General features: G+C 41.4%; 2 protein-coding genes across 19 annotated transcripts in view; one reads left to right on the forward strand and one right to left on the reverse strand.

Annotated features, from left to right (window-relative positions):
- TMEM71 (transmembrane protein 71) overlaps window positions 1-20,292 on the reverse strand; it is a 40,660-nt gene extending 20,368 nt beyond the window's left edge. For 5 of the 9 annotated variants that reach the window (XR_011376882.1, XR_011376881.1, XM_060287625.1 and 2 more), the window contains exons 1-9: window positions 20,171-20,292; window positions 15,376-15,542; window positions 10,674-11,246; window positions 7,042-7,518; window positions 6,562-6,616; window positions 5,568-5,643; window positions 4,290-4,350; window positions 2,121-2,303; window positions 164-336 (exon numbers count right to left, since the gene is read on the reverse strand). Coding sequence is in view for 7 of the 9 variants with exons in the window: in XM_060287625.1 (XP_060143608.1) it covers window positions 164-336; window positions 2,121-2,303; window positions 4,290-4,350; window positions 5,568-5,607 (457 nt within the window). In the remaining 2 variants the exon portion in view is untranslated. Of the gene's footprint in view, window positions 1-163; window positions 337-2,120; window positions 2,304-4,289; window positions 4,351-5,567; window positions 5,644-6,561; window positions 7,519-10,673; window positions 11,247-15,375; window positions 15,543-20,170 lie in introns of all 9 variants that reach the window. The other 4 variants (XM_060287623.1, XM_060287621.1, XM_060287620.1 and 1 more) reach the window with 4 other exon arrangements.
- Window positions 20,293-20,379: 87 nt separating this feature from the next.
- PHF20L1 (PHD finger protein 20 like 1) overlaps window positions 20,380-24,184 on the forward strand; it is an 82,899-nt gene continuing 79,094 nt past the window's right edge. For 8 of the 10 annotated variants that reach the window (XR_009559660.1, XM_060287645.1, XM_060287646.1 and 5 more), the window contains exons 1-2: window positions 20,380-20,659; window positions 22,806-22,921. Coding sequence is in view for 8 of the 10 variants with exons in the window: in XM_060287645.1 (XP_060143628.1) it covers window positions 22,839-22,921 (83 nt within the window). In the remaining 2 variants the exon portion in view is untranslated. Of the gene's footprint in view, window positions 20,660-22,800; window positions 22,922-24,184 lie in introns of those variants that run through there. The other 2 variants (XM_030875844.2, XM_060287649.1) reach the window with 2 other exon arrangements.

The following is a 24,184-nucleotide window of genomic DNA, read 5'->3' on the forward strand; positions in this document are numbered from 1 at the left end:
CCTGGTCTCCCTCCTCCCCTTCCCGGAAGACATCCTGAAGAGCCCTCAATACCCCAGGCCTCCACTGCGTTGCCCCCATACTCTCCTCACCATTGGTCCAGGACCACATGGTTGCTACTTCCCTTTTGGAAATTTCACCATGGAAAAAGAGGTTCAGACTCACCATTTTCATTGCAATGGTTTGTTTCCAGCCTCCTGACCCCCTCCAACCAGACGTCCTCATTGGGGGAAGAGTCAGCATTACCAAAGGTGTTTCCATGCAGCCAAGATTCAGAGGCACTGAGGTTGAAGAGAGAAGAAAAAGAACGGCGGATTCTCTTTTTCTTTCTAAATATTCTGGAGAGAAATGAAAGTACCAAGTGAATAATGAGTAGGAGTCAACTCAGGGTCAAAGCGGAGAATTTAGTGAAAATGGACGCACAGGGCACATCTCTACCACCCAGGTCCGTGAAGCTCATTTCATTTGTTTCCTCCATTAATTCCAGAGAAGTTTCTTAAATTTCTGTGTGTGCCAGGTGCTTGGATCAATGTCAAGTATATTGAGATAAAAGACAAAACCTTGGGTCAAAAAAGTTCATAATCTAGTATGGGAGAAAGGCAAAAATAATGCAGATACGGCTAATGCTTTCACTGACCTCATCATGTGCCTGGTGTCTTTCTTAGTGATTTACATATAGTAACTCACATTATCCTCAGAACAGCCCTGTGAGGTAGGTGCTACTGTTACCTCATTTCTCAGATCAGGAAACTGAGGCACAAAGAGTTAAAGAACTTGTCTGAGGTCATACAGCTAGTAAGTGACATAACAGGGGTGCAAACCCAGGCAGTCTGGCTCCATCCTCTCTGCCCTGGATTACTGTGCTCTGTGGATGTGTGTTCTAACCGCATTAACCGAGGCTGCTTTGAGAGTACCAGGAGGGGTATTGCTAATCTGGAGTCAAGGGAGCCTTTCTGGGGTATATGAACAAGAAGTCTCATATTGAGTCATGCTAGGAAATGAGTCAGGAAAGGTAAAAAGAAGGTGGATAATGAATAACCTTGACTGTTATGTGAAGGAGTTGGAATTTAACATAAGAGCACAGGGAGATCACTGAAGTATGTCAAGGGGAAGGGGGTGGGTGGTGATGTGATTTGGTAATTGCATTTCCAAAAGATTTTGATTCCCCACACATCCACACTCCCAACAATCCATCTTCTACCTCGTAATCAGTGTTATCTTGCTAAGGATGAGTCTGATAGTTTGTCAATAGCTCCTCTTTTATCTACAGAATAAAGCCCAACCTTCTTAGGCTGGAATGTAACCTCTTCAATCCAGCCCTGCTTCTGGGCTTAGTCTCCTCTCTTGGGAGAGCAGCCCTTTCCACCCTAAGTGGTAGCCCTCCCGAACTATGTGCCATTCCTCTCACTTTGTATCAGGGTATCTTAGAACTCCATGCCTGTTCCCTCCTCTGGAAGTCCTCCTTCCTACATCTATCTTAACTAACAGCCTGTGCCTCTCAAGACTCAAATCAATCATCCTCATCTCTAAGAAGCTTGTATTAACCCGTCGCTCCAAATAAAATGGGCCTCCTTTCCTTCTCCCCTCTGCTAACCTCTCTCAGGCTTCACTCCCAGCACCTGTATGGCTTCATTACTTTCTTTTTTTTAATTTAATTTTATTTTTAAATTTTTATTTATTTTTAATTTTTTTTTGGCTGCACTGGGTCTTCGTTGTGGTGCATGGGCTTCTCATTGTGGTGGCTTCTCTTGTTGCAGAGCACGGGCTCTAGGCGCATGGGCTTCAGTAGTGTGGCTCGCGGGCTCAGAGTTCAGGCTCAGTAGTTATGACGCGTGGGCTTAGTTGCTCTGCGGCATGTGGGATCTTCCTGGACCAGGGATCGAACCCGTGTCCCCTGCATTGGCAGGCAGATTCCTATCCACTGCGCCACCAGGGAAGCCCAGCTTCATTACTTTCCTTTGTTTTCACGTCGGCCACCCCTGCCCCTTATGAGCCTGTGTGTTTCCACCAACTGGAGCAGTAATGGGCTCCTTATAAACGATGTTGAATGAACAAATGAATGAATGAATAATTAACATTTGGGTTGGACTTCAGATCCTTGTACCTAACCTCCTCTACTTACTTGACTAAGTTCTCCTTGTACAGGACACTGGTCTGGGAGGGGCTCAGAGTTGTGTTGCCATCTTTGTCGCAGAGAAAACTGTCTTCGGTCCAGATGTAGTAGCCATTGGTGAGGAGTCTGGGACTTCGGCGACAGGTAAGGTGGGAGCCTGTCAGGGGATCTATGGGGCAGCAGTCAAAGGGACTGTTGCCATCCAGGAAATCACAGACAAAACCAAGGAGGGGATGAGAGAAGACCTTTCAATCTCTGTCCGGTTCATCCAGGCGCACAAAAACCACATTTCTAGTCGCTGTGCAGGAAAACCAGCTCTGCGTTCCCGGCTACCAACTACTCCTGCACCTCTGAGACGGCCTCTCTTAAACTTCTCACTTTCATCTCTTTACCTGCGAGACAGCTGAGTTACAGCACATTTAGTGCTTCTTTCTGTTTCAAACACTTTGATGAAAACTTAGGGCTAATCAGTTTCTTCACCATATGATACCCCTCACCCTTGGAAGGAAAAAAATTGCAAAACAGCCTACCTGGGATGTTGGAAGCTCAGAGCCTGCTCCAGCCCATCCTTACTTCAAATAACCCTCTGAATGCTATATCCTTACTCTTGTCACTCTAATAGATAAATCACAGCTACACGACCACCAGACGTATATGAATTATAGGAGAACATGCAGTCAAAGAGATCTTTTTGGCTTTTGCCAATTTCCCTCAGGTCAACCACACAAATGATTGCATAGTTACCCTCCCTGATTTGCTGTCCCGGGAAGTCTTCTACTTAGTTGGGTGAGTCTGTATATGTCTTAGGTTTGAAAAACAATCACATGTCTGTCTGGTTGAAAGGCAACCTCATGCCTCATGCTTCACTGAAATTCTGAAAAATTTTTTTAAGTTTAAAGCTTATTCATGCTGTATATAAAATAGATAACCAACAAGGACCTACTGTATAACACAGGGAGCAATATCAATATTTTGTAATAACCTATAAGGGAAAAGAATCTGCAAAAAATATATATATTCTGAATACATACAACTGAATCACTTTGCTGTACACCTGAAACTAACACAACATTGTAAATCAACGATACTTCAATAAAATATTTAAAAAATAAACTGGTGCTATCAAAGAAAAAAGCCTATTCACAACTATTACATGCACTGAAGTTAGCAAAATACTATTTTAAATAGATATTATTTATGGAAAACTTACTACGAGCCTGGCCCATACTTCACACTTTATCTGCTTTTCACAAACCTCCCTAAAAGCTAAGTATTATTATCTTTATAGTACAGCAGGAAAAAAAAAAAGAGATGCAGAAGGGCAAATAAATTGGATATTTTATACAACTAGTAAGTGGCAGAGTTAAGATTTGAACTCTGTCTTTCTGACTCTAAAGCATGTGCTCTTTCCATGTGATCCGCCTGTTCATCTTTGACTGATGCATTTGCTAGTGGTAGGAGGCCTAGAATTTACAAAAGGGGACAGGTTCTAATATCAAAGCATGATCCCTTTATACCACTGGCATGTTTCACAAAATGCTAGAGGAAACATCGGCTGATACCTGTGTGAGGAATAAAAGACAGACAGAGAAACAGAAAAAAAGAAAAGAAAAAAAAAGTAAGGAATGAAAAGAAAAGAGACTTCACTGCAGAACGTGAACAAAATGGTAGATGCTACAGGTTTTAGTGGAGCATGACATTTGGCTGGCTTGTGCACTGGTATAGACCCTTGTGGCTCTTGTAAAGCGAGACAGTAAAAGCATATTTAAGAGAACATCAATTTGAGAAAAAGTAACCATGCATCGGTATTCGGTAGTTTCTCCACTCACCAAACAAACAAACCATTCACGTTTGCCCACACACTCACCTCCCTCCCTCCCAAACTCCATTTATTAGGTTAGGCAAGTTTGCAATTTGTATGTGCATGGGACTGGAAATATATCTCCATACCAAAGCTGGATGAAACCTAAAACTAATATATATACCCCGCACTACGTGGCTTGCGGGATCTTAGTTCCCTGACCAGGAATTGAATCTCAGGCCACAGCAGTGAAAGAGCCGAATACTAACCACTGGACCGCCAGGGATTTTCCAATATTTTTAAGCCAAGAATATAACAAAATAACGCATACAGAAAGAATTTGATTGAGTTTTCTTGCAAAAAGCGCCATGGAATACCTTGGGAAAATGCATGGGGGAGACAGTTCTACAGCGTATTCTTTCTCAGACCGGGAAGAATCTGCATAAGTAAATGAGAGAGAAGTACAAATTTATCACACTGCATCAACATGCGTGATTGCAAACTGTGGACGGTGTGAATAGCTGATGTTCTAGCCTCAGCAGAGATTCCAAATGGTGCAGCCATCCAATGAATCAGGACGAGCACAACTTGTCACCAGGTCTCTACAGGCAGCAAGACATAATCTAGGGGCTTCTATCTCCTGTCTCTTCTCTCACTCAACTCTCCTTGAGAGGTTCCTTAGTTCGGATGAGGCAATGATATGCCATTAGCATCAAACTGACTCATGAAAAGGAAGAAGAAAACATCTTACGTGAAGCTGTCCCAAACCCAAATCAATTACCCAACGTTCTGGTTATTTTAGCTTACTCAGTCATTTGAGGAATTCAATCATCTGCCTAGATTCTCTCTCGTTAGTGCATTTGAAGGCACTTCTATTACAAAATAATGAGCAGAAGACGAGTGGTGGAAAAAAATAAAGTTTTGTTTTATATAAATGATTTTCCAATGTATGACGCCTGTGAGTATTCTTAATTAAAAAATAGATCATGCATTCATTCATGTTACAATTTAACCAAAGGCATGGCAACAGATTTCAACTGGGGAGAGTCGTACTTGATTAATATTCTAAACTTTAAAGCAGCATTTTATATTGCATAGTAATGGTGTGAATACTTCTAATAGACAGGTTCAGTGAAACTTGGTTCCATTACTGACAATAAATATCTAAGACAAAGAAAGGAGTTTAGACTTTCAGATTGGGTTGGTGGATTTGAAGGAGAAAATTGTAGGAGTGTGAGGGAGGGTAGAAGCAGGGTTTGGGGAGAAAATAACAAGAGGAAGGAAGAAATTTGAAACCACTACCGTTTGAACAACGCCCACATTTTCTCCAAGTAGCTATCAAAATCATTCGGTATTTTTTTACAGACCAACCGTTTTGCATCTTAATAGTAACTGATAAACAATCCCCTTTCACATTTATGCACAGGCATCAAAAAACGGTGATTTTTTTTTCCTACTAAAAGGAAAAATACCACATTTCTCTCAAGGAAAGAAATGAAGTCAAAATCATTGCCAAAGTGAACACTGGCATTTAAGAAGCACGAGCTACTGACAGATGGTTAATGGTATGAGTATCAGCAAAATCAAAGCAAGGAAATTGCTAAAAGAAGTCTAATCGTTCAAAAGATAATTGCGTAGAGCAGTTCTACATTTACTTGCTACTGGTGTTGACATCAGTTGAGATATTCGGTTCATCTTGGGAAGGCTGCTTGTTCAAACTTTACAGATTTTCTGCAGAAGACATTAAAAAAAGGTGGATTACGTATTAAAAATAGAAAGATGAAGTCAAAACAGATGGCATCTACTAATTGCACTAGTCAGATTTGTTTACTGAAAGAGTACAGAGATCAATGGGATTGAAGGCAGGGTTGAAGGGCCACTGAGGTTGTGTCTGCCTCTATGATTTTAGATTACATTTTCCATTGTGTTGCTCAGTGCATCTAAATAATCTTTTTCTCTAAATAAGCACAACATTTTATTCAGGAAGGCTAGACTTACAAAGGTTGACTTGTAATCAAAATAAAATAATAAAAATTAATTATTTGATTAAGAAATCAGAAAAAAAAGTTTGGTTCTAGAACCCTCTAAATAGATGTATTTGTATTTTCATCATCCAACACACATCAACTTCATTATCAAGTTCAAACAATGCTAGGGGGTTGGTGTCCAACACCCAACCCTTCAAACCATTGACAGGTAGTTACAGAGAGGGCTGGTGGTCTTTTCCAGTTGCTACTACCCTGGACATTTCTAAGTAGCATAAGCAGCATTGCACTAAAAATAGTATGTCACTGGGCAGATTTCAAAACTCAGTGCTCCTGAACATATAATTTACTTTCTCAGTTACAAATTAAACACATATCCAAGTGTGTAGATTAGGTAAACTTTGACCACTTACCACTCATGACATAGATCTACTTTCCAATGACTATTAAACTTTGTGTATATCACTATCCTAGTAGCATAGTAAGGTAAGACTAAATTCTTTTCTGATTCATCACTTCTATCCACGTTTTTCAAATGTGATAACTAGTAATAGGTTGTTTTCATAGCTGTCACACATTAAAACAAACCCAAATAATTCTATAAGTTCAAACTGATTCTTTCAATAAACTATACACAAAACCTGTTAGACAATATAGATCCTACCTTACAGAGACCTTAAGAGAAATCAGGAGAACTTCTGGCATTCCTTGGAAGATCTCTAAGTCAAAGCAGACATTCATAGATTTTAATGGCTTGGAATATAAAATAATATTTTTTGCCCTCTAACATAATAGTATGTCACTTGTCCTTTCACTTTTTGTCCAGCCCAAATTACCCTATGTTAGTTACTCCCAATCATCAAGTTTAATTTTAAGCCAACAAATTGCATAGCAGAAAGCAAGGTCTTACTGCTACATCTTACAAATAGTTATAACAGGCTACAGTTAACTAATAGTTAATCAAGTATTAGTAACACTGAAAAAGACTTCAGTTGCAGCTCTAAGACTTTTCAAGAAACAGATCGCATCTACCAGTTCCATCAAAACAACTCATCTGTACTGAAAAATAATCTGCCCATACATATTCCTTCCAAAGAAAGTTCCCAGTCCCTTCTTCCTATTGATAAATAACAAAAAAAATTACTGAAATATGAAGTTTCCTGTGGTTGAGAGAGGAGAAATCCAGGACTTAGCAGTTCTTCGGCTGAAAATAGCGTCAGCGTATCAACAGGTGCAGATGTTAAGAAAGGAAAATCCACCTTGTCCTCCTCCTAAAAGATGGCTGCACACATTGCCCTGTGCAGGCCGTTGCAGAGAAATTTTGTCTTCGGCAGCCTCTTGTTCTTTTGGCTGTTTCCTAGAATAGAAGAGCTCGTAGTTCTTGGGAAAGGCAGCCTACAACTGCTCTTGTTTTCTTTTAAAAAACAGCCTGAGCAACCGTTCTGCTGAGAGGCAGAATGAGGTCATACTTCCTGTGGGGCTCATGTCAGTGGCATTCATGCTGAGGAACATGGTGAAGATGAAAGCTGTCTCCTGGACCAGCAGTGGGGGGTGAATCAGACCAGCTGGATACATCACAGTCCCTCGAGGGTTGCTCTTCTGAGCTAACTCGTCATCCCAGCTGTGAGAACATAAGGAAAACTTTCAGAGAAGCAGCACCTTGCTTATCATCTTCTGGCTATTTTCAGTATGAGTGTAGTACATAGTGCTTTGTCCAAATCATTACTGGTGATCATGCACTGATGCTATTAAATTGAGAATACTATCAAGTACCAGAGCTTGATCTTCTGAAAATGTCCACAGTGCCAGTAGGTTGATCCACCAAAGGTTGGACTTTCCAAGAAGCTCTGTGAGTGGCATTCAAAATTTTATATTTATATGTTTGTAGAGCTAAAGAGCTGGATGCTACTGTTGGGTCCCTACAAATCTCTGCTATTGTCAGTGATCAAAGAAATAGACATTCCAGCAACACTGAGGTGCATTGGGTAATGGAGAGTCACACAGACTGAGATCCAAACCCTGCCTGCCATAGTAGCTGTGACCTCAGATTTATGACTTAATCTCTTTGAGTTGTAACTTTCTCAATTATAAATTTAATGGCTTGGCGCATTAAATGAGATAAAAATAATGAGAATTGAGTCCTTAGCTCAGATGTGCAAGATGGATTCCTTATTTGTCTTCTGGAAATCAACTTCCCTTCTGAGGCACCAGTCGTCAGGCTGGCAGAAAAGTTAATCTCATTCTTTCTTGGGGTTTCCTTTCCCCCTGAGGTTATGGCCAAAGGCAGGGAGGGTCCTCTGTAGAACACCCCCAGGCAAGGGAAGCTGTTAGGAGGCGAGCCCATCTAGTCTGTGGTAGGCAGTTTTTAAAGATGGCCCTCAAAGATCCTTACGGAATTCCCTCCCCTTGAGTGTGGGCTGAAGCTAATAATTTGCTTCTCCTAAACAGAATAAGACAAAAAGGTGATGGGTTGCCACTACTATGATTAGGTCACAAAGATGGCAGCATCTGTCTTGCTGGGCTCTCTGTAACCTTCTGGGCTTACACACTTGGATGGAGCAAGCTGCCATGTTGGAGAAGCACATGTGGCAAGGATCTGAAAGTTTTCTCAAAATCCAGTGAGGAACTGTGGTCCTGAGTCCATAAGCCAAGAATGCAGCCAACAACCACTGTGAGTTTGAAAGTAGGATGGTGGTTGCCAGGGGCTGGGAGGAGGGGGAAACAGGGGAGTGTTGGTCAAAGGATACAAGGTTTCAGTTATGAAAGATGAATAAGTCCTAGAGATCTACTGAACAGCATAATACCTGAGGTAGCAATAGAGACTGCATTTTTAACCAGCTCCAGGTGAAAACGCTGCTGGTTCATGGACTGTTTTTTGATGGGCAGGATGCTAGTGAATGCATTTTGGGCAATGCTAATATAACTTGGTGCGTGTGATGAATTAATTTAAAAATACTATATACAATAAATAAACACACCTGCATCCTTATTTAAATCCTTCAAGTACTCATGATCTCCCTTCCTACCTAAGCCTCACCCGCCTCTGGTATTCTGTGTTCCATTAAATGACATCAACTTCCATTCTACTGCTCGGGTCAGGAAACTAGGAGGACTCAACACTATCCCCTCTGTAGCCTCTGAATAAGACACTCTCTCCATCTCCACTGTCAGCTCTGGAGCTCCAGAGGCCACCTTCTCTTGTCTGGACTTTGGTACCAACTTTCTGTCACCGGCGTCTCTCCAATATATTCTCCAAGCCACAGCCAGAATGATCTCTCTGTGTAAATATCTGATTATTTTGCTCCTCTGATTAAATCCTTCAGCGGCTTGCCTTCGCTCCTCTCTCAGATCAAGTTCAAAATCTCTTGTAATACCTACAAGGTCCTGTGGGGTCCAGTTCTACCTATTTTCCAGCCTTTCCATTTCCTCACCACACCCCATCTTTGTAGAATTCAACCACTGTGACTATTTTTTCAGCTTCTCGAGCTTGGTTCTACCTCAAGCTTTTTGAACACACTATTTCCTTTGCCCCTTGCCATCTCCTTCCCCAGCCTCTGTCTCTCCTGTTCATCTTTTAGGTGCAAATAGTTCTTTCTCTGAGCAGCCTCTCTGACCTCCCAGATCAGGTTCTAGGTCTCACAGCTGACTGTACTTTTCCTCTGGAACATGTATCACAATTGCGGTAAATAGACCAGGTTTTTATTGATATTTATCTCTCATGCTATACTGTGAGCTTTGGGAAAATAGGAACCATGATTTTCTAGTTTGGTATTGTGGTTTCTACGTTTGGCATCATGTCTGGTGCACAGTAGGCACTTAATAATGAATGAATAGGATTTGACACCTTCTAAGTCTGGCTGGGCTCTTTGCCACATAGCACAGAACTTTATGGGGGCCAGAAGAAGATATACATGGGCCAACACCTGGAAAGACTAATGATCTTAGTCCTAGAAGGAGACAGAGGCCAGCCATTGTATCACAATTATGCTATAGTAAAAGTCAAAGCCCAAATCTTAGTGGCTTGTAGCAATAATCAGGTACCGTCCCACGTGGTGGCTTTATGTGTCAATGTGGGTAAGCCGACCATATGTCCCAGAATTCCCTTTCTTCCCAGAATTCCCTGGTTAGGATGGGCCACAAGTGCAGTTAGTGCAAGAGTTGGAAAGTGAGAATGCATCAGGAGCCATGGTGGTCCTTGGAAGGTTCATGTGGCTCAGGCTTCATTGCTACTCCTACAAATTTTCACAGATCTGCTGGCTCACTGCATGGACTGGGCCCAAAGCTCCAGTCCCTGTGGGACTGCTTCGTTCAGCTTCCCAAATCCTGGTCCAGAAGTGAGTGTTTCTCCACAGCAGGGCATCCACGGCCATGAAGTTGGAGGTTTAGAGATGGGAAGAGGACAACGTGGGTTTCAGTGATAGACAGAGTCATGTTCCAGCTGGTTCTTCAGGGATTCTAGTGGTCCCTACTCACCCCGCTTCCTTTGATCCTGAGCAACAGTCCTACAATGTCAGGTTCAGCACCCCTAGAACAGCCAAATAGACTGAAACTCTCTCGCCAGTGTCTAAAATTGTCTAAGACTCTCCTCTCCCTCAAAAACCTAACACAGAGAAACTATAAAAAATACAATATGTATATCTAACATAATTTCAGAGGGCCCGGAACACTCTTGGTTCACAACCTGGCCCCCATACACAGAGGGCAAGGAGACACCAAAGAAAGAGGCAGAGAACTCCAGGTTGGTATGTGGCAGGTTAAATAAACAAGGGAACTTACCTGCAAGGCTTGTCTTGGGCGCTGCAAGATGAGTAGATCTCTGCACGCACCTGCCTGAATCTCCAAAGTTTATATAGAGGTTTTAAGGGGGTTCAGTCACATATTCAGTCCAGATGGTCCCAACAACATCTTACTCTCTCAAGGCTTCATCCTTGAAAATGGCTCCCACTGCCGGAACAGCAGGCAGAACAAACATTCCCAAGACAGGGGAGAGGTTGAGGAGCCTCCCATTAGCCAGGTCCAGCCCACGGGTCACCCTTTGGTCACGTCCTCTCCATGACCTCCTCCAGCAACCACGCATTCCCTGTAGCATCTTTATAAGCAAACAGTAAGTAGCAGGATTTTTCTTCCTATTGTGAGGATGATCAGTTGCGTGCGTTTACACTGTTCATTTCGGTAACTCACATCCTTCTGCGAGCCAACAGCCGGATCAGTGGTAAACAACTGGCAATAGGGTTTTCTTTTCCAACATATATTCAATCACACTGCATTTTCACAGACTTTGTGTTGTCACCAAAAGAAGATTCTTTCCCTTCTAAGAGCAATTCTCTTAAATAGCAATAATAATTATATCTGAAAAAGTAAAATAAAGTCATCTAAGATTCAATGCTTACTTCGAACAGTTACGTATTCTACATCATTCCTGGTGGTTCTGCTTCTTTGCTTGAATCTGACCAACACATCTTGCCCTATGTTGCCTGCAAGTTGGGTATAGCTCTGTCCCTCATGACTTTATTCCAGAAGCCAGGCTGGAGGATCAGCCCCTATGAGGAACATGTCTTTCTCAACGCAGAGAGGGAACAAAAGAGCTGGCAGAAGTACGTAAAGCCTCTAAAAACTTCTCTTCAGGGCTGGCATCTGAAATTGCCACTCATACTTTATTGGTCAAAGTGGATCGTGTGGCCAAGCTCAAAGTCAGTGGGGTAAGTACACACCTCCATGGGGAGGCACTGCAAGTCACAGGGCAATGAGTGGAGACGGGAGCAGACGTATGTAGAGAGGCAAGGGAATAACTTGAAATAATTATGTGATTTGCAGTCCTCCATCTCTGTCCTAAATATTTACCTCCCTCTCTCACTTTCAAAAATGCTGAGAGGATGTATTTCCAAAGAGGATACCCCCCAGTGCCATTCAATCATGGCAACAGATTTCAAATCTAGAGTCTTCTAATATTTCTATATTGATTCCTTTTGATATGGAGATTTCTGAACCACCTTGCCCCCTACACCCAACATTCAATACTGGAAGAGGGACAGAATAATTTCCACCCAAACTTTCCTGTTTAGAAAGGGGCATAATGGCAGATACACAGCAGTGGCTGTTGCATGGAAATTCTGTAACTGAATGGTCAGACATTGCAAGAGTCCTACATCCTGTGGATGGAAAATGCTCCTGATAAGGCCCTGATTCTGCTCCCCGGGTGGGGCAACCCAGGCAACTGTTTTGTGGCTCCTGCTTCACCCTCTGGAAAGTAAAATTCACTCCTTTTCCTTACTCTCCTTGGCTACCTCTGGAGATAAGAGAATATGCTTTCCTCGGCAGCTGAGCAACTTTCTCAGCCTACTTTCGTTCCTGGAAGTTGGAAGGTGGAAGAGGTCCTTTGAAGCTTTAAATTGTCATCATCTCTTTGATACCAAGCTAGTACCTCTTTGGCTGGACAGTCTATCAAAAACGTAGTCAACTGTTTCTTATTTACTTGATTCCTGTCAACTCCCTGTGCCAATATCCTTACCTATAATTCTTTTGAGACATATGCATCTCTCTTTTTAATTGCTGTCACCTTGAACTTGTCAGATTACCCGTTTCTTGGGTATTTGTCATGTGTTGTATGCATAATTTATGGACACTGTCTTGGAAGAACTTTCAAATTGTTTGGTTTTGTGAGTAATAGATGCTGTCGTCAATATGAATTGTGATCAGATTGTAAGACCAGAATGCCAATAGGGGGTTATTTTGCCTGTAGGTACTATGTGGGTAGGGATGGGGATTTACATATAAATTTGGAGAGCATGATAATTCAGTTGTGGGTGATACACTAAGAAAAGACAAAGAAATCAGAAAAATGGCCAGCCAGGATAGATCTGGATTTAATTAAACTGGTTCACTTTAATTCCCTTGTAATAATACTAGAGTATCACATGTTCAGATGGTGATAGAAGAATGAAATCTCTAATGATTTCTTCTGATTTTCAGAGCTTACAATTCAACACAGATTCATCACAATACTTTTATTATTTGCCTTTACATTCGTTCATTTTTTAAAAAGTTTTTATTGAAGTATATTTGGTTTATGATGTTGTGTTAGTTTCAGCTGTACAGCAAAGTGAATCAGTTATACATATACATATAGCAACTCTTTTTTTAGATTCATTCTCCATATAGGTCATTACAGAGTATTGAGTAGGGCTCCCTGTGCTATATAGTAGGTCCTTATTAGTTATTTATTTTTATATATAGTAGTGTGTATATGTCAATCCCAATCTCCCAATTTATCCCTTCCCCCCTTCCCCCCCCCCCCCCCGGTAACCATAAGTTTGTTTTCTGCATCTGTGACTCTATTTCTGTTTTGTAGATAAACTCACTTGTACCCTTTTTTTGGTTCTACATATAAGCGACATCATATGATATTTGTCTTTAACTAATGTTCTCAAACTTCCTTTGTTGTTACTGTGTCTTTTTAGGATTTGTACAATAATTCTTGCAAGTAGTCTCTTAAAAATGCTCTAGGTATGTCCTTACTGTGTGCTCAGAGTTCATATTCTAATTACAGTGGTAATACCTTTTTTAAAGAGAGAGAGAGAGATGGAGAGAGACAAGAGATAGATTGAGAAACTGGGGGGCGGGGGGCAGTTTTTAGAGGAGGAGGATCGAGAGAGACTGATTAGTGAAAACCCAGTAATAAAGTCTTAATAAAAGCTTGCATTCTTGGCAGCAAGAACAGCGTCTTACTCATCTCTGTAAGCCCCAGCAGCAAACACAGGACTTGAAGCAAAGTAAGTCTTCAGAAAAATGTGTGTTTTCATGGAATCACAGCGAGTGAAACTGGGAGTACCCTCAGAGATTACAGCAACTAGATATAAGGGTCCCTGGGAAAGGTGAAAGAGGGACATTTGGAAACACCTGGCATTTGTACATCAATTATCATTTGCAAAACACATACAGCTGGTTCTTTCTAATTTAATCCTCATTACAGCCCTGTGAAGTAGATTTAAGATTCTCACTTACGTGTGAGGAAAGGAAAATCAGAGAAGTGTCTAGACCTCAACCACTCTGGTGATGGTGTCAGGTCTAACATCCAATTCCTGGTCTTTTTCCAAATCCCTGGCTCTCATACGCTTTCTATTTTAAGTTGCCATTAAAAAACAACAGCAAGAAATAAGGTAATGGATTTGATTTCCTTCAAATTTATAGCCTCCTATAATCTGCATGATACCCATAGTTCTGAAAATAAATAAATAAAAAGGAAAGAAAATAAAGAAAATCAAAGGATGTTTACCCTTGTCTTGGGGAAACTGGCTCTGTTGAATGTTTTGCAAACTACAAATGAGGAAGTAATCTAATACCTGACCACGAAGTTGGATTGCCTCAGTATTTTTTTACTAAGGCAGAACTGTGGCAATGCATGTGCTAACAAGTTCTCTGCCCCAGTCCAGCCCTCTCCCCTCCCCCATGGGGAGAACTCTCTTTCATCTCGAGTGTCTGGCAGTTACCTTGGAGATGTTGGTATTGTTTTCTGGTCCTGACCAAAAGGACAGACACTTAGTTAAATTGCAAGTGACCAGTTAGAGCACATATCCTAACCCTGCATATTCCTGCATGCTTACACTGTATAAGGATGACCTATTAGTGTGTTGGTCTGCTTGACTACACTGTTAAGTGCCTTATGATCAGGAAATAAGATTTTTCCTCCTTATGCTCCTTGGGCCTAGCACTGAACTTGGCACATTGCAGATGCTCAATAAACGCTGTGGGAAAGAATTGGAAGTAGAATGCTGTTTTTTATTTGTCAGAGCTTCAATCAAAACTATAAAAAGTATGCATCAACAGATGAGTGGATAAAGAAGATGCGGTACATATGGAATGGAATATAATGGACTACCACTCAGCCATAAAAAAGAATGAAATGTTGCCATTTGCAGCAATGTGGATGGACTTGGCATTACGCTAAGTGAAATAAGTCAGACAGAGATAGACAAATACTGTATGATATCACTTATATGTGGAATCCAAAAAATACAAGAACTAGTGAATATAACAAAAAAGAAGCAGACTCAGAGGTGTAGAGAACAAACCAGTGGTTACCAGTGGGGAGAGACAAAGGGGAGGAGCAATATAAGGGTAAGGATTAAGAGTTATAAACACGTGTAAAATAAGCTACAAGACTATAATGTGCAACATGGGGAATATAGCCAATATTTTATGCTTACTATAAATGGAGTATAACCTTTAAAAATTGTGAATCACTATATTGTACCCCTGTAACTTAGTTAATATTGTACATCAACTATACGTCAATTAAAAAAAACTGTAAAGAACCATAGGACAATAATAATTTTGGAGTCTGTATAGAATCTTATTTGAAGCTTACTCATCCTTCAAAGTGTATTTCAAATGTCACTTCCTCTATGCAGTCTCCTTGATTTTCTGAGTCAGAATGAGCACAGTCCTACAGTATCTCTATTTCAAAATGATTCATATTTACCTTCATACTGTACTTTGTTGTTTCTGTATCCACCTCTCCATCACGGCAAGTTCCCTTAGCTTTGGATGCCTCATTTTGTTTTTCTTCCTGTTCTCTCACTCTGCATCACCCAGTTTCTAGTATTAAGCAGAAATCACTCAACATTTGTTGAGTGATTAAGCAAGTACCTGAAAGATAAAAGAATGAGTGCACGCAGGCATGCGGTCTGCCATGTTTGAGAATGCCACTGAATTGTGGCTAGCTCCATTCACAAGGAAAATAATGGTCACCAAGAGGTTAAAAGTGTTCACTATTTGGTTAACTGTCAATTTGTATGCTTGCTATGTTCTGTTGCCTACCTTCTCTTCCCCCAGTTTTAACAATCCCCAGCAGAGTGTTCTACATTGCAGAGATTTGCCTGTGAAAGCAAATACCTAAGTAATTAGGAATATGAATGTTAGGTCAAACTCTTACTAGATTTGCCTCTCATTTGGCTTGGTTTTCTATCTTTACAAACCAAGAAGAGTAAACTCAATTTTGTTGAATGGCTATAAATTGTCATTTGGAGTTACAGTCAGTATAAGCCAGTTGCAATGAATATTAGTTGTTTTTGTTGTCTGGCTCCCATTTTCTTTCAAGTAACAGCACCTCAATTTTCTTTAAAAGACCCACTTATTCCCATCTCTCAGTCCCTGAGGTTGGGGCCAGTCTCCACTTCCACCTGCCTGATTGGGGATTGGACCCAGGTTCAAGAAAAATCAGTATAAGTCATTCCCACAGCCACCATGCTTGGTTCAGAATTGGGCACCTGACAATCTAGGCCAATGAGAGAATGACTTCTAGGACTTGTTTTTATGTTCATTAGGATGTTGCAGTGATGGGTCTGAAGTTGTTGGGGGCCTGGATGTGGATCCCAAGAATCAAGCCAACCCACAGGAAGCAGAGTGAAAGATGTTATCATTTGATCCCTGAATCAGAAGGCAAAACATACCGCATCCGTTTTTAATTCCACAAACATAAATTCCATTTATGCTTAAGCCTGTTTGCCTTGAATTTCAGTCCCATGCAACCACAAGACTCCTAACACACTGCAGGTCTGAAACTTCCGTGTACATAGGAATGATTTAGGATGGCTTTTAAAATACAGGTTTCCGGTCTCTAAGACCAAGATACAGGTTAGGGCCCATGAACTTGCATTTTAACAAACAGCCTGGGTGCATCTAATGCAGATGATTGATGGACCAATGTTGAGAAACACTGAGAGAGTTCATGGAAGTGATAACAGTAAACAACAATGACCAGAATCAGAGGAGTTTCGAAGTATCAACATAGTAGCTGAAAGTGAAGAGCCCATCCTTTGTTCCAGTATCACAAACGGGAAAAGCCATTGAGGAATTAAGAGTTGATTTCATATTCAATGGGAAATATAATACTTTAGGAATGTGAGCAGAATGCTGTGTGTGAACATATGAGAGAGATGATATCTCTTTGTCATGTTCATACCTGGTCTAGGAGCTCAACTGCCAGAGATTAATTCTGGAACAACTATCACTTCTGGTCAGTTGGTAAAAGGATATGGTGCTAGAGAGACAAGACAACTAAGGTCTTTGGCAGGTGAAGGATGTGCTATTAGTGCCATTCTCAAAGATTTTAAAATGGAATAGGTAGATATGCCAAGGGTGTCTGTTGCAGCAGGTTAGGTTTCTACTAAACTAGTCTATTTAAAAGAATCTTTAAATTGCTTTGATTTTCTTCACTGATTATACATATTAAAGCAAACACACAAAATAGATTTCTGTGTTTTGCATGTAATGAAGGAATATCTGGTATTTAGTAACGACTTCTCCCCTTAAAATAGGTATATACAGTTGTTAAATATTCCAGGGGGTATTATGGTTCCATATTCATATTTTTAATGTTGGAGAAATTTAGTTCAGTGATTTCTGCCTAAGGACCCTTGTTTCAAGATAATTTGCCCACTGCTTGTTTGGTTCCACTCAAACACAGCTGTAAGTTCTTTCTTTCTAAATTTGGAGATGAAGTGTCTGATGGCTAACATTTACCATCTGGACAAGGGGTGTGTTGGGTACTAGAGAAGAGGGGACATAGTGATGCATAGCTTCACTGTATGGCTGGGGAGTCATCTCCAGACTTTTCTATACAGTATGTTGTATCTCTTCCCTGGTTCTGACCGTTGACTTTGTAGGGTCAAAAGCAGCGATGATAGCCTATATGAGTTTTCTATCAGTCTTATCAGACGTAATGTCCCCTTTTTAGAGTTAATACTATGTCACATCTTCTGCACTCTTCTGAAATTAAATCCATAAATGAAATAATCAAGCTCCACATATTTAAAAAAATCAATACAATGCCATAACAATAATGTAAGAATACATTTATGAAAGTAATTCACAATAAAAATAATATCTATCTCAGTACGTAAGTGGTCAGCCATGACTCACGAAGAGCCACAATGAAGCAGTCAAGTGCTAATATGGAAATTTAGATTTATCCTGAATGTAACATAAAATGCAGAGTGATATAGGTGTGTTCTATCAGTGCCTCAAATACTATGAGTAGCTTTGCCATTGGTGGCATGATTTTTAAAAATGCAATAAAATCTTGGTAATATTCATACAAAGAGGACAGCCTTCCCTCATGTTATATAGTGGCCTCATTCCTCGAAACTGAGTGCATATTAAAACCTTGCAAAAATACTTTGTGCTTATGCGTAAAACTGAGTTCTAGGCTCCAAAAATGATCAACAGTTCTTTTTTTAACCTACGTGAAAGTTCGGAGGGCCATTCAAAAGTCATGTACGACCTGCGGCAATTCTTCAACGTATGGGGCTGCATTGTGCATTTCAGGATGTCTAGTAGCCCTGGTCCCTCCCCATTAAGTTGCAGCAATGCCTTCCTCCAATCATGTGACAACTAAAAATATGCCTCCTCCGCCCATTCCCAAGGTGCCTTCTAAAGGACGGTATTGACTGCATTGAGGACACTCACCTATACAATCCATTCAAGCCAAGAATCATTTATTGATACATTAGACCCAATTTCCATTTATTTTCTTTCAAGTTACATTATTGGAGGGATCTCTTGTTAAGTCCCAATTAAAATGGAAGAATCATCTGTTCAGGATAGATTGTCAGCAAACTGTGGAAATTGGATAGAATCTGTGCTAGCCTTTACATTATGTATTTTAATTAAATCGCAAACAACCTCAAATTTTCAGTGATGTAAAACAACAAATATTTATTTTTTTCTCACCTATTGGTTTGTGGGTCAGCAGGGATTTTGCCAGGGTTCAGTTAGTTAGCTCTGGGCTGAAGGTTAGAAATTTGATAACTGGTATTCCCACTGCTGCTGGAGAAAATTTTCCTTATTTTGAACATCACCAGCAGCTTCTGATATATAGTTCTCAGTGAGAGAGTCTAATTGGTATAGCCAAGAATAGCACTTTAGCCGCAAGGGAAACAGGGAACATGAGTTTCTTATACTTTCATCTTATTTAGTGTGAGGCTGACTTTGCCCTAAGGCTCATAAGGTGGGTGTATATGTCAGTTTGCATTAGGTTATGCTGTTAACAAACAACCTCAACATTTCAATAGCTTAAACCAACAAATATTTATTTTTTTCCTTATACTACATATCACTTGTGGATTAGCATCATCATAATCTCTTTAGAATATGGGTTGTTAGAGCAGCCACCATCTCAAAAATTGCATTTTGCTGTGCCAGAGACAAAAAACTTGGTGAACTGGATTTTTTTAAATTACCAACTGGCTGTGACAAAACTCACTTCCAATTTCCTTTTATTAGCCAAAGCAAATCAAATGGTCACATATAATTCTAAGGAGGGTGCAAAGTATAATCCTGTCATGTGGAATCTATAAATATATGGTATACTGTACTAATGACAACCATGATGGGAAATTTCCCAAACATTGAAAGGGATTTCGGATGCTGGTCAACTGAAAACCAAGAAGACAAATGTCCACTAGAGACTGTCTTATTCATATCTTTTCCGTATATTGCCATCCTCAGTGTAATTCAGTAGTTATTAGTAACATAGTAAGTGCTGATTGAACGTCTGTTGAATAAGAGGATATGGATGTGGTTGTTTAAATTACTCAATCTCAGTATAATTGAAGCTTAAAGAGTGATACTTTGCTATTTTATCTGCACTCTGTAAAGCATGATAAATGTATTATTTGCATGCAGTGTTGCATTTAGAAAGCTTGAGAATCAGAGTGGCACACTGGAAAGAGAAAAAAGATGTTTATCTCAATATTGCTTTGAATGTGTTCACTTGTTGGTTTCCCCAAAGTTGGGACACTTTCTTCTGTGCGTAGTACAGAGTTTGGGATATGGTAAGTATTCAAGAAAAGTAGTTCTGCTGTCATTAGTTGTGTATTCTTAGGAAAGTCATGTCGATTTAGCCATAGGTTCTTGAGCTGCACACACACACACACACACACACACATGCAACACACACAGAATGTCTTAGTAATATTTGCCTTTTGTGTGGTAAGGATCTCCTAGACTATAAAGGAATACAATTGTGCGATTGTGGTTGTCATGTGGTGTACTTACAGCACAGTTCCTGCCACTAGGCATTCATTCAATAGACGTTTATTTAGTTTATAACAGTAACCATTTGCTCTATTCTTAATGTGGAATGGGGTGGATATCTAAGAAAGCGTGTAGTGTGCCTTTACAAAAGTTTGCCCAGGGTGCTGGGATTGAGGAATTTTGAGAACCTGGTTCCCAACAAATCAAGAACAGTGACATTCAATGGGTTTCGTCCTCACCTCTCAAAGGTCAAACACTTCACAACTGCCAATGGGGTCCCGGGGCCCGCGTTCCTTCCTTCGGTAACCAGGGCCCCTCCCGCCAGCTGTCAGCCAACTGCCGCAAAGCCCCGCCTCCCAGGGCGGCCCTCCAATCGGCCGCACGGCCCGGGCCAAACCCTCTTGCGTCACGTGACGCGACCAGACCAGCTTCCGGTTCGTCGCGGGCGGCTGACGTCGTCTGGGCCGGCGTCGCGTCAGGGCTGGCCGGCGGCGGAGGAGGCGATGGCAGCGGACACTGAGCGGGCTTGAGGGCTCGGACCTGCTCCCTCCCGCGCGACCTCGAGCCTGACCCCGCGCTGCGGCCCCAGCTCTCTCCGCTCCGCTCCTGCTCCGTCCCCGACCGCTGCCTGGGAGGAGGCGGAGGCGGAGTCCCGGGCTGGCCGTCCTGTTCGCGCCCCGGCTCGGCCCCGGATAGCCCGGCAACTGTGCAAAGAGGAGGCCGAGTCGGTAAGAGGCGGCGGCGCCTGCAGGGCCTGGAGGCCGCCTGGCCCCCGCCTGGCCGCCCGGGACACCCCAGCGCTGGTGTCTGTCTCTGGCCCGCTCCCCTCCCGCGTCCCTCTCCGTAACTTGCCGCCCCTATTGTCTGGGCGCCGCCGCTCCCTCTACCCCTCCCTTCCTTCCCCCCCTGCCGAGGGCCGGACGGCTGTCAAACCTGGAGGCGTCTCCTGCACCCTGGCCGCCCGGTCTGAGCCTTTCCTGTTTGTCTCTGGTCAGCCCCCTCCCTCCCTGCATCACCTCCCCCCCACCGTTTTTTTGGCCCCGCGGCCATTCTCTGACCATTGCTTCATTTCCCCAGGGTTGTATCTTCTAGTTGATTTACTCTTCCTTCCCGTTTGTCAGGTCCTCAGGTTTCACCACCCTTATATATTTTTGCTTTCTTGTTCGTTTTCCTTCCCGATTTTTATTCCTCTCCGTTCTCTCCGTCCCCCTTTCTCTTTCTGCTTCAGGTTTTACCCCCCTCCCCCAATAGACTGTTTATTTGTCTTACTTTTCCTTAATTCAGATCCCTCCCCATCTGCCCCTCTCCGCCCAAGAAGAAGGAAATCTTTCCTTTTCTGGCACCTCATCCCGCAGGGTCACTGGGGGGGAATTATATGTATTAACTTTGTCACTTCTTGTGGGTTCTAAGTTTGATCCTAGAAAATGTTAGTGTAACTTCTCAATTACCCCTTACTAAGTTCTCCCTGTGAAGAGCAGCAGAAAAGGTGGATTACGTTTCTACAAGTAACTGCCTTGTGTGTTGCACACTGACCAGACCGCTATTAAAAATATTCATACTACTGTTTCTTTTGCACCAAACGCCCTCTGGCTGAGCCTACTGTTAACTTTAATGCATTAATCTTTGCTGCTGCCCTGGCAGGCAGGAGGATATCCCCCCCCGCCCACCCCCATGAGTAGTTAAGTTTGATTTTACGTATTTTTATGACATGTATTGCTGTATTTGGCATATGTGGCATGTATTTTCCCTTAGCAGATTCTTTCTAAGAGGAAAGGGCAGTTGGTTTTTATGCTTGCTGTTTTGTCCCTTTAGAATTGTGACAAAACCATTGAAAAAACATGAGACAGTTGTGTGTTTTCTTTTTTAAATTGGGAGGGAGCATAGTCATATTAGTAATTCTAAATTTCAAAACGGTTTTACAGATTTCTCCTCTCCCCCAGTAGGTTTCCATTCCTGATTAAATATTATATTTTGATTGGGCTGTTGCAAAATGTATTCATATTCCTCTGGTGCTAGTTAGTGAAAAAGAGGCTACCTCAAGTGTGCTAGCTCGCCACTGGCCAAGAGGATTGTGAATATTCCACATGTTCGTGGTCTAGAGAGGAATAGGTATTCCTTTGTAGTTTTTTGTTTGAACGTACAACCATTTTTATTGTCAGTGTGGGTACTGTCTATGTTGAAATATAGTAGAAATAAATTCTCAGAGTTAAGAAATGTCTGTATCATTGTTGCTTGTTGAATGTGAAGAAAAAGAAAGAAATTTCCTCTGCAAGTTTATATGTTAAATTAAAATTATTGAATCATGTGCTACCAAGGTGGGAGATTATAGGTAATGAAAAATCCTAATCACAAGGGGAATACTAAATCTGCACTGGAAGAGTGTGTCTGCTGTTTCTTCCATCATTGTGTTCTTTAGTGTGTTATCAAGTGTTTTATGTTACAAGGCACTCAATAAATATCTGTTGAAAAACTTGGTTAATTTGTTCTCTTAAGAATTTCAATAGTCATATGCCAGAATACTCAATTGTCCTGAGTTTTCAAAGACAGAAAAACATTTTCAGCTGTTATCCTGAAGAATTTTCTTGGGTATTTTTGAGTTAAAATTTAAAGCATTTTAGCCATTAGTTAGTTTTAATCCCCATCTATTCATTCTTTTAAAGTAGTTAGCTTTTTAATCTCCCTTTTCTTAATTCATTGTTAAGATTGCCTGCAAGTTGTACAGTACTTTACCTAGAGATATTGGTAATCATCATTCAAATTTCTTAAAAATTTGGCAGTTATTTTAACTTCTCATGTAATGTTTAAAAAATTCTGTTTAATCCCTTGTGCCTTTTATGCATCAGAATCTAATTTTTTTTTTTTCTCTTGAGGTAGTGAAAAGAGAATTCCGAAGAACAGGATCTCAAGATGAGTAAAAAGCCCCCAAATCGTCCTGGAATCACTTTTGAGATTGGTGCTCGTTTGGAGGCACTGGACTACTTACAAAAATGGTATGGAAAATATGGAGCCCTTGACCTAAAGCATGATATCTGTAGTTTCACATGGGCTGGTTAATTGCTCTTCTTCTGACAGTGGCAGAAACATTAACTTGTTCACATTTTGAGTAAACATATACGTTGTTTATTTAGTTTTCCTACTCTTCAGATTTTGCAGTTACCAGTACTCTTTTGTACTTAATATGAGCTCTGTGGGTGGTAGGAGGGAGAAGATTAATCCAGATAACCAGATTCCCAAGTTTCAGAAAAAACTTGATGCAAATCTACTTTTTTTGGCCTGTGTCAGAGGTGGTCTTTCAAACTGCAGAATATGTTGATGGTTAGCAGAGTTGTCATTCACTGTTCCACCTAAAACCAAAACCCAGTTTACCTCCTCCTTCCCCAGAGTGCACTGACCTAAAGGCAGGTTGTTACTGTTTCCAGTTTTAAATGAGTAATCCTTTCAGGCCTTCTCTTATTTCTTCTCCTATACCAGCCATCTGTGATAAGGGGTGAATTCAGACACCTCCAACATACCCCTACATACAATGGTGTAGGAGAAATTGGTTACCTAGGATAAAATCACCACCTGGAAAGGAGAGAAGGGGAAATAGCACACACCAGGATCACTGGACTGCTGTAGGAATGAGAAGTCCCTCTTTCTCCTAGGGAATGCCTTCCTCATTCCTGTTAGCTGGCCTCCAGTTCTGTTCTCTGGGTGGCTGTCTCTTGGTTCAGCCTCAGTTCCTCTTGAAGCCCATTTATTTTGATGAGGAATCTAGCAGTTCAACAACTTTACCAGCCTTTTTGACATTTTCTTTTCACTACAACTCCCTTTAAAATGTAGTGGGCATTTTGTAGATTTGTCTTTGATGGATTTGTATTAAGTCAACTTCCTGAGTTGGCAATGGCAGGCAGAGAAATCTTGATTAGTCATGATACTTGACTTTAGACCAGCCTGGGTTTTTTTTCTATTAGCAAAAACGAAGGTGTTGGAACTCTGCAAACGTCCGTGACCCCCAGCTTAATGGGCTCTGCTTGGGACAGTTTGAATCTATAGTTTGAGATGGGAAGGCACAGTTATTTGGCCTCATGCCTCCAAGCTGCATCTCAGTGAGTGCTTCTTTTTAGGGGGCTTAATTACTCTCATCAGCTGGAGAATGTACACAGCGTTCTCAGGAGGGGCTTGGAAAGCACCCGGGAACCAGGCAGTAGCATCTCTCCTAGTCACGATGGTAAACTGTGTCTCCAGATGTTGCCGAATGTTTTTTTTTGGGG

This window comes from Globicephala melas, chromosome 17 (genome assembly GCF_963455315.2).
Source record: "Globicephala melas chromosome 17, mGloMel1.2, whole genome shotgun sequence".
Classification (NCBI taxonomy): Eukaryota; Metazoa; Chordata; class Mammalia; order Artiodactyla; family Delphinidae; genus Globicephala; species Globicephala melas.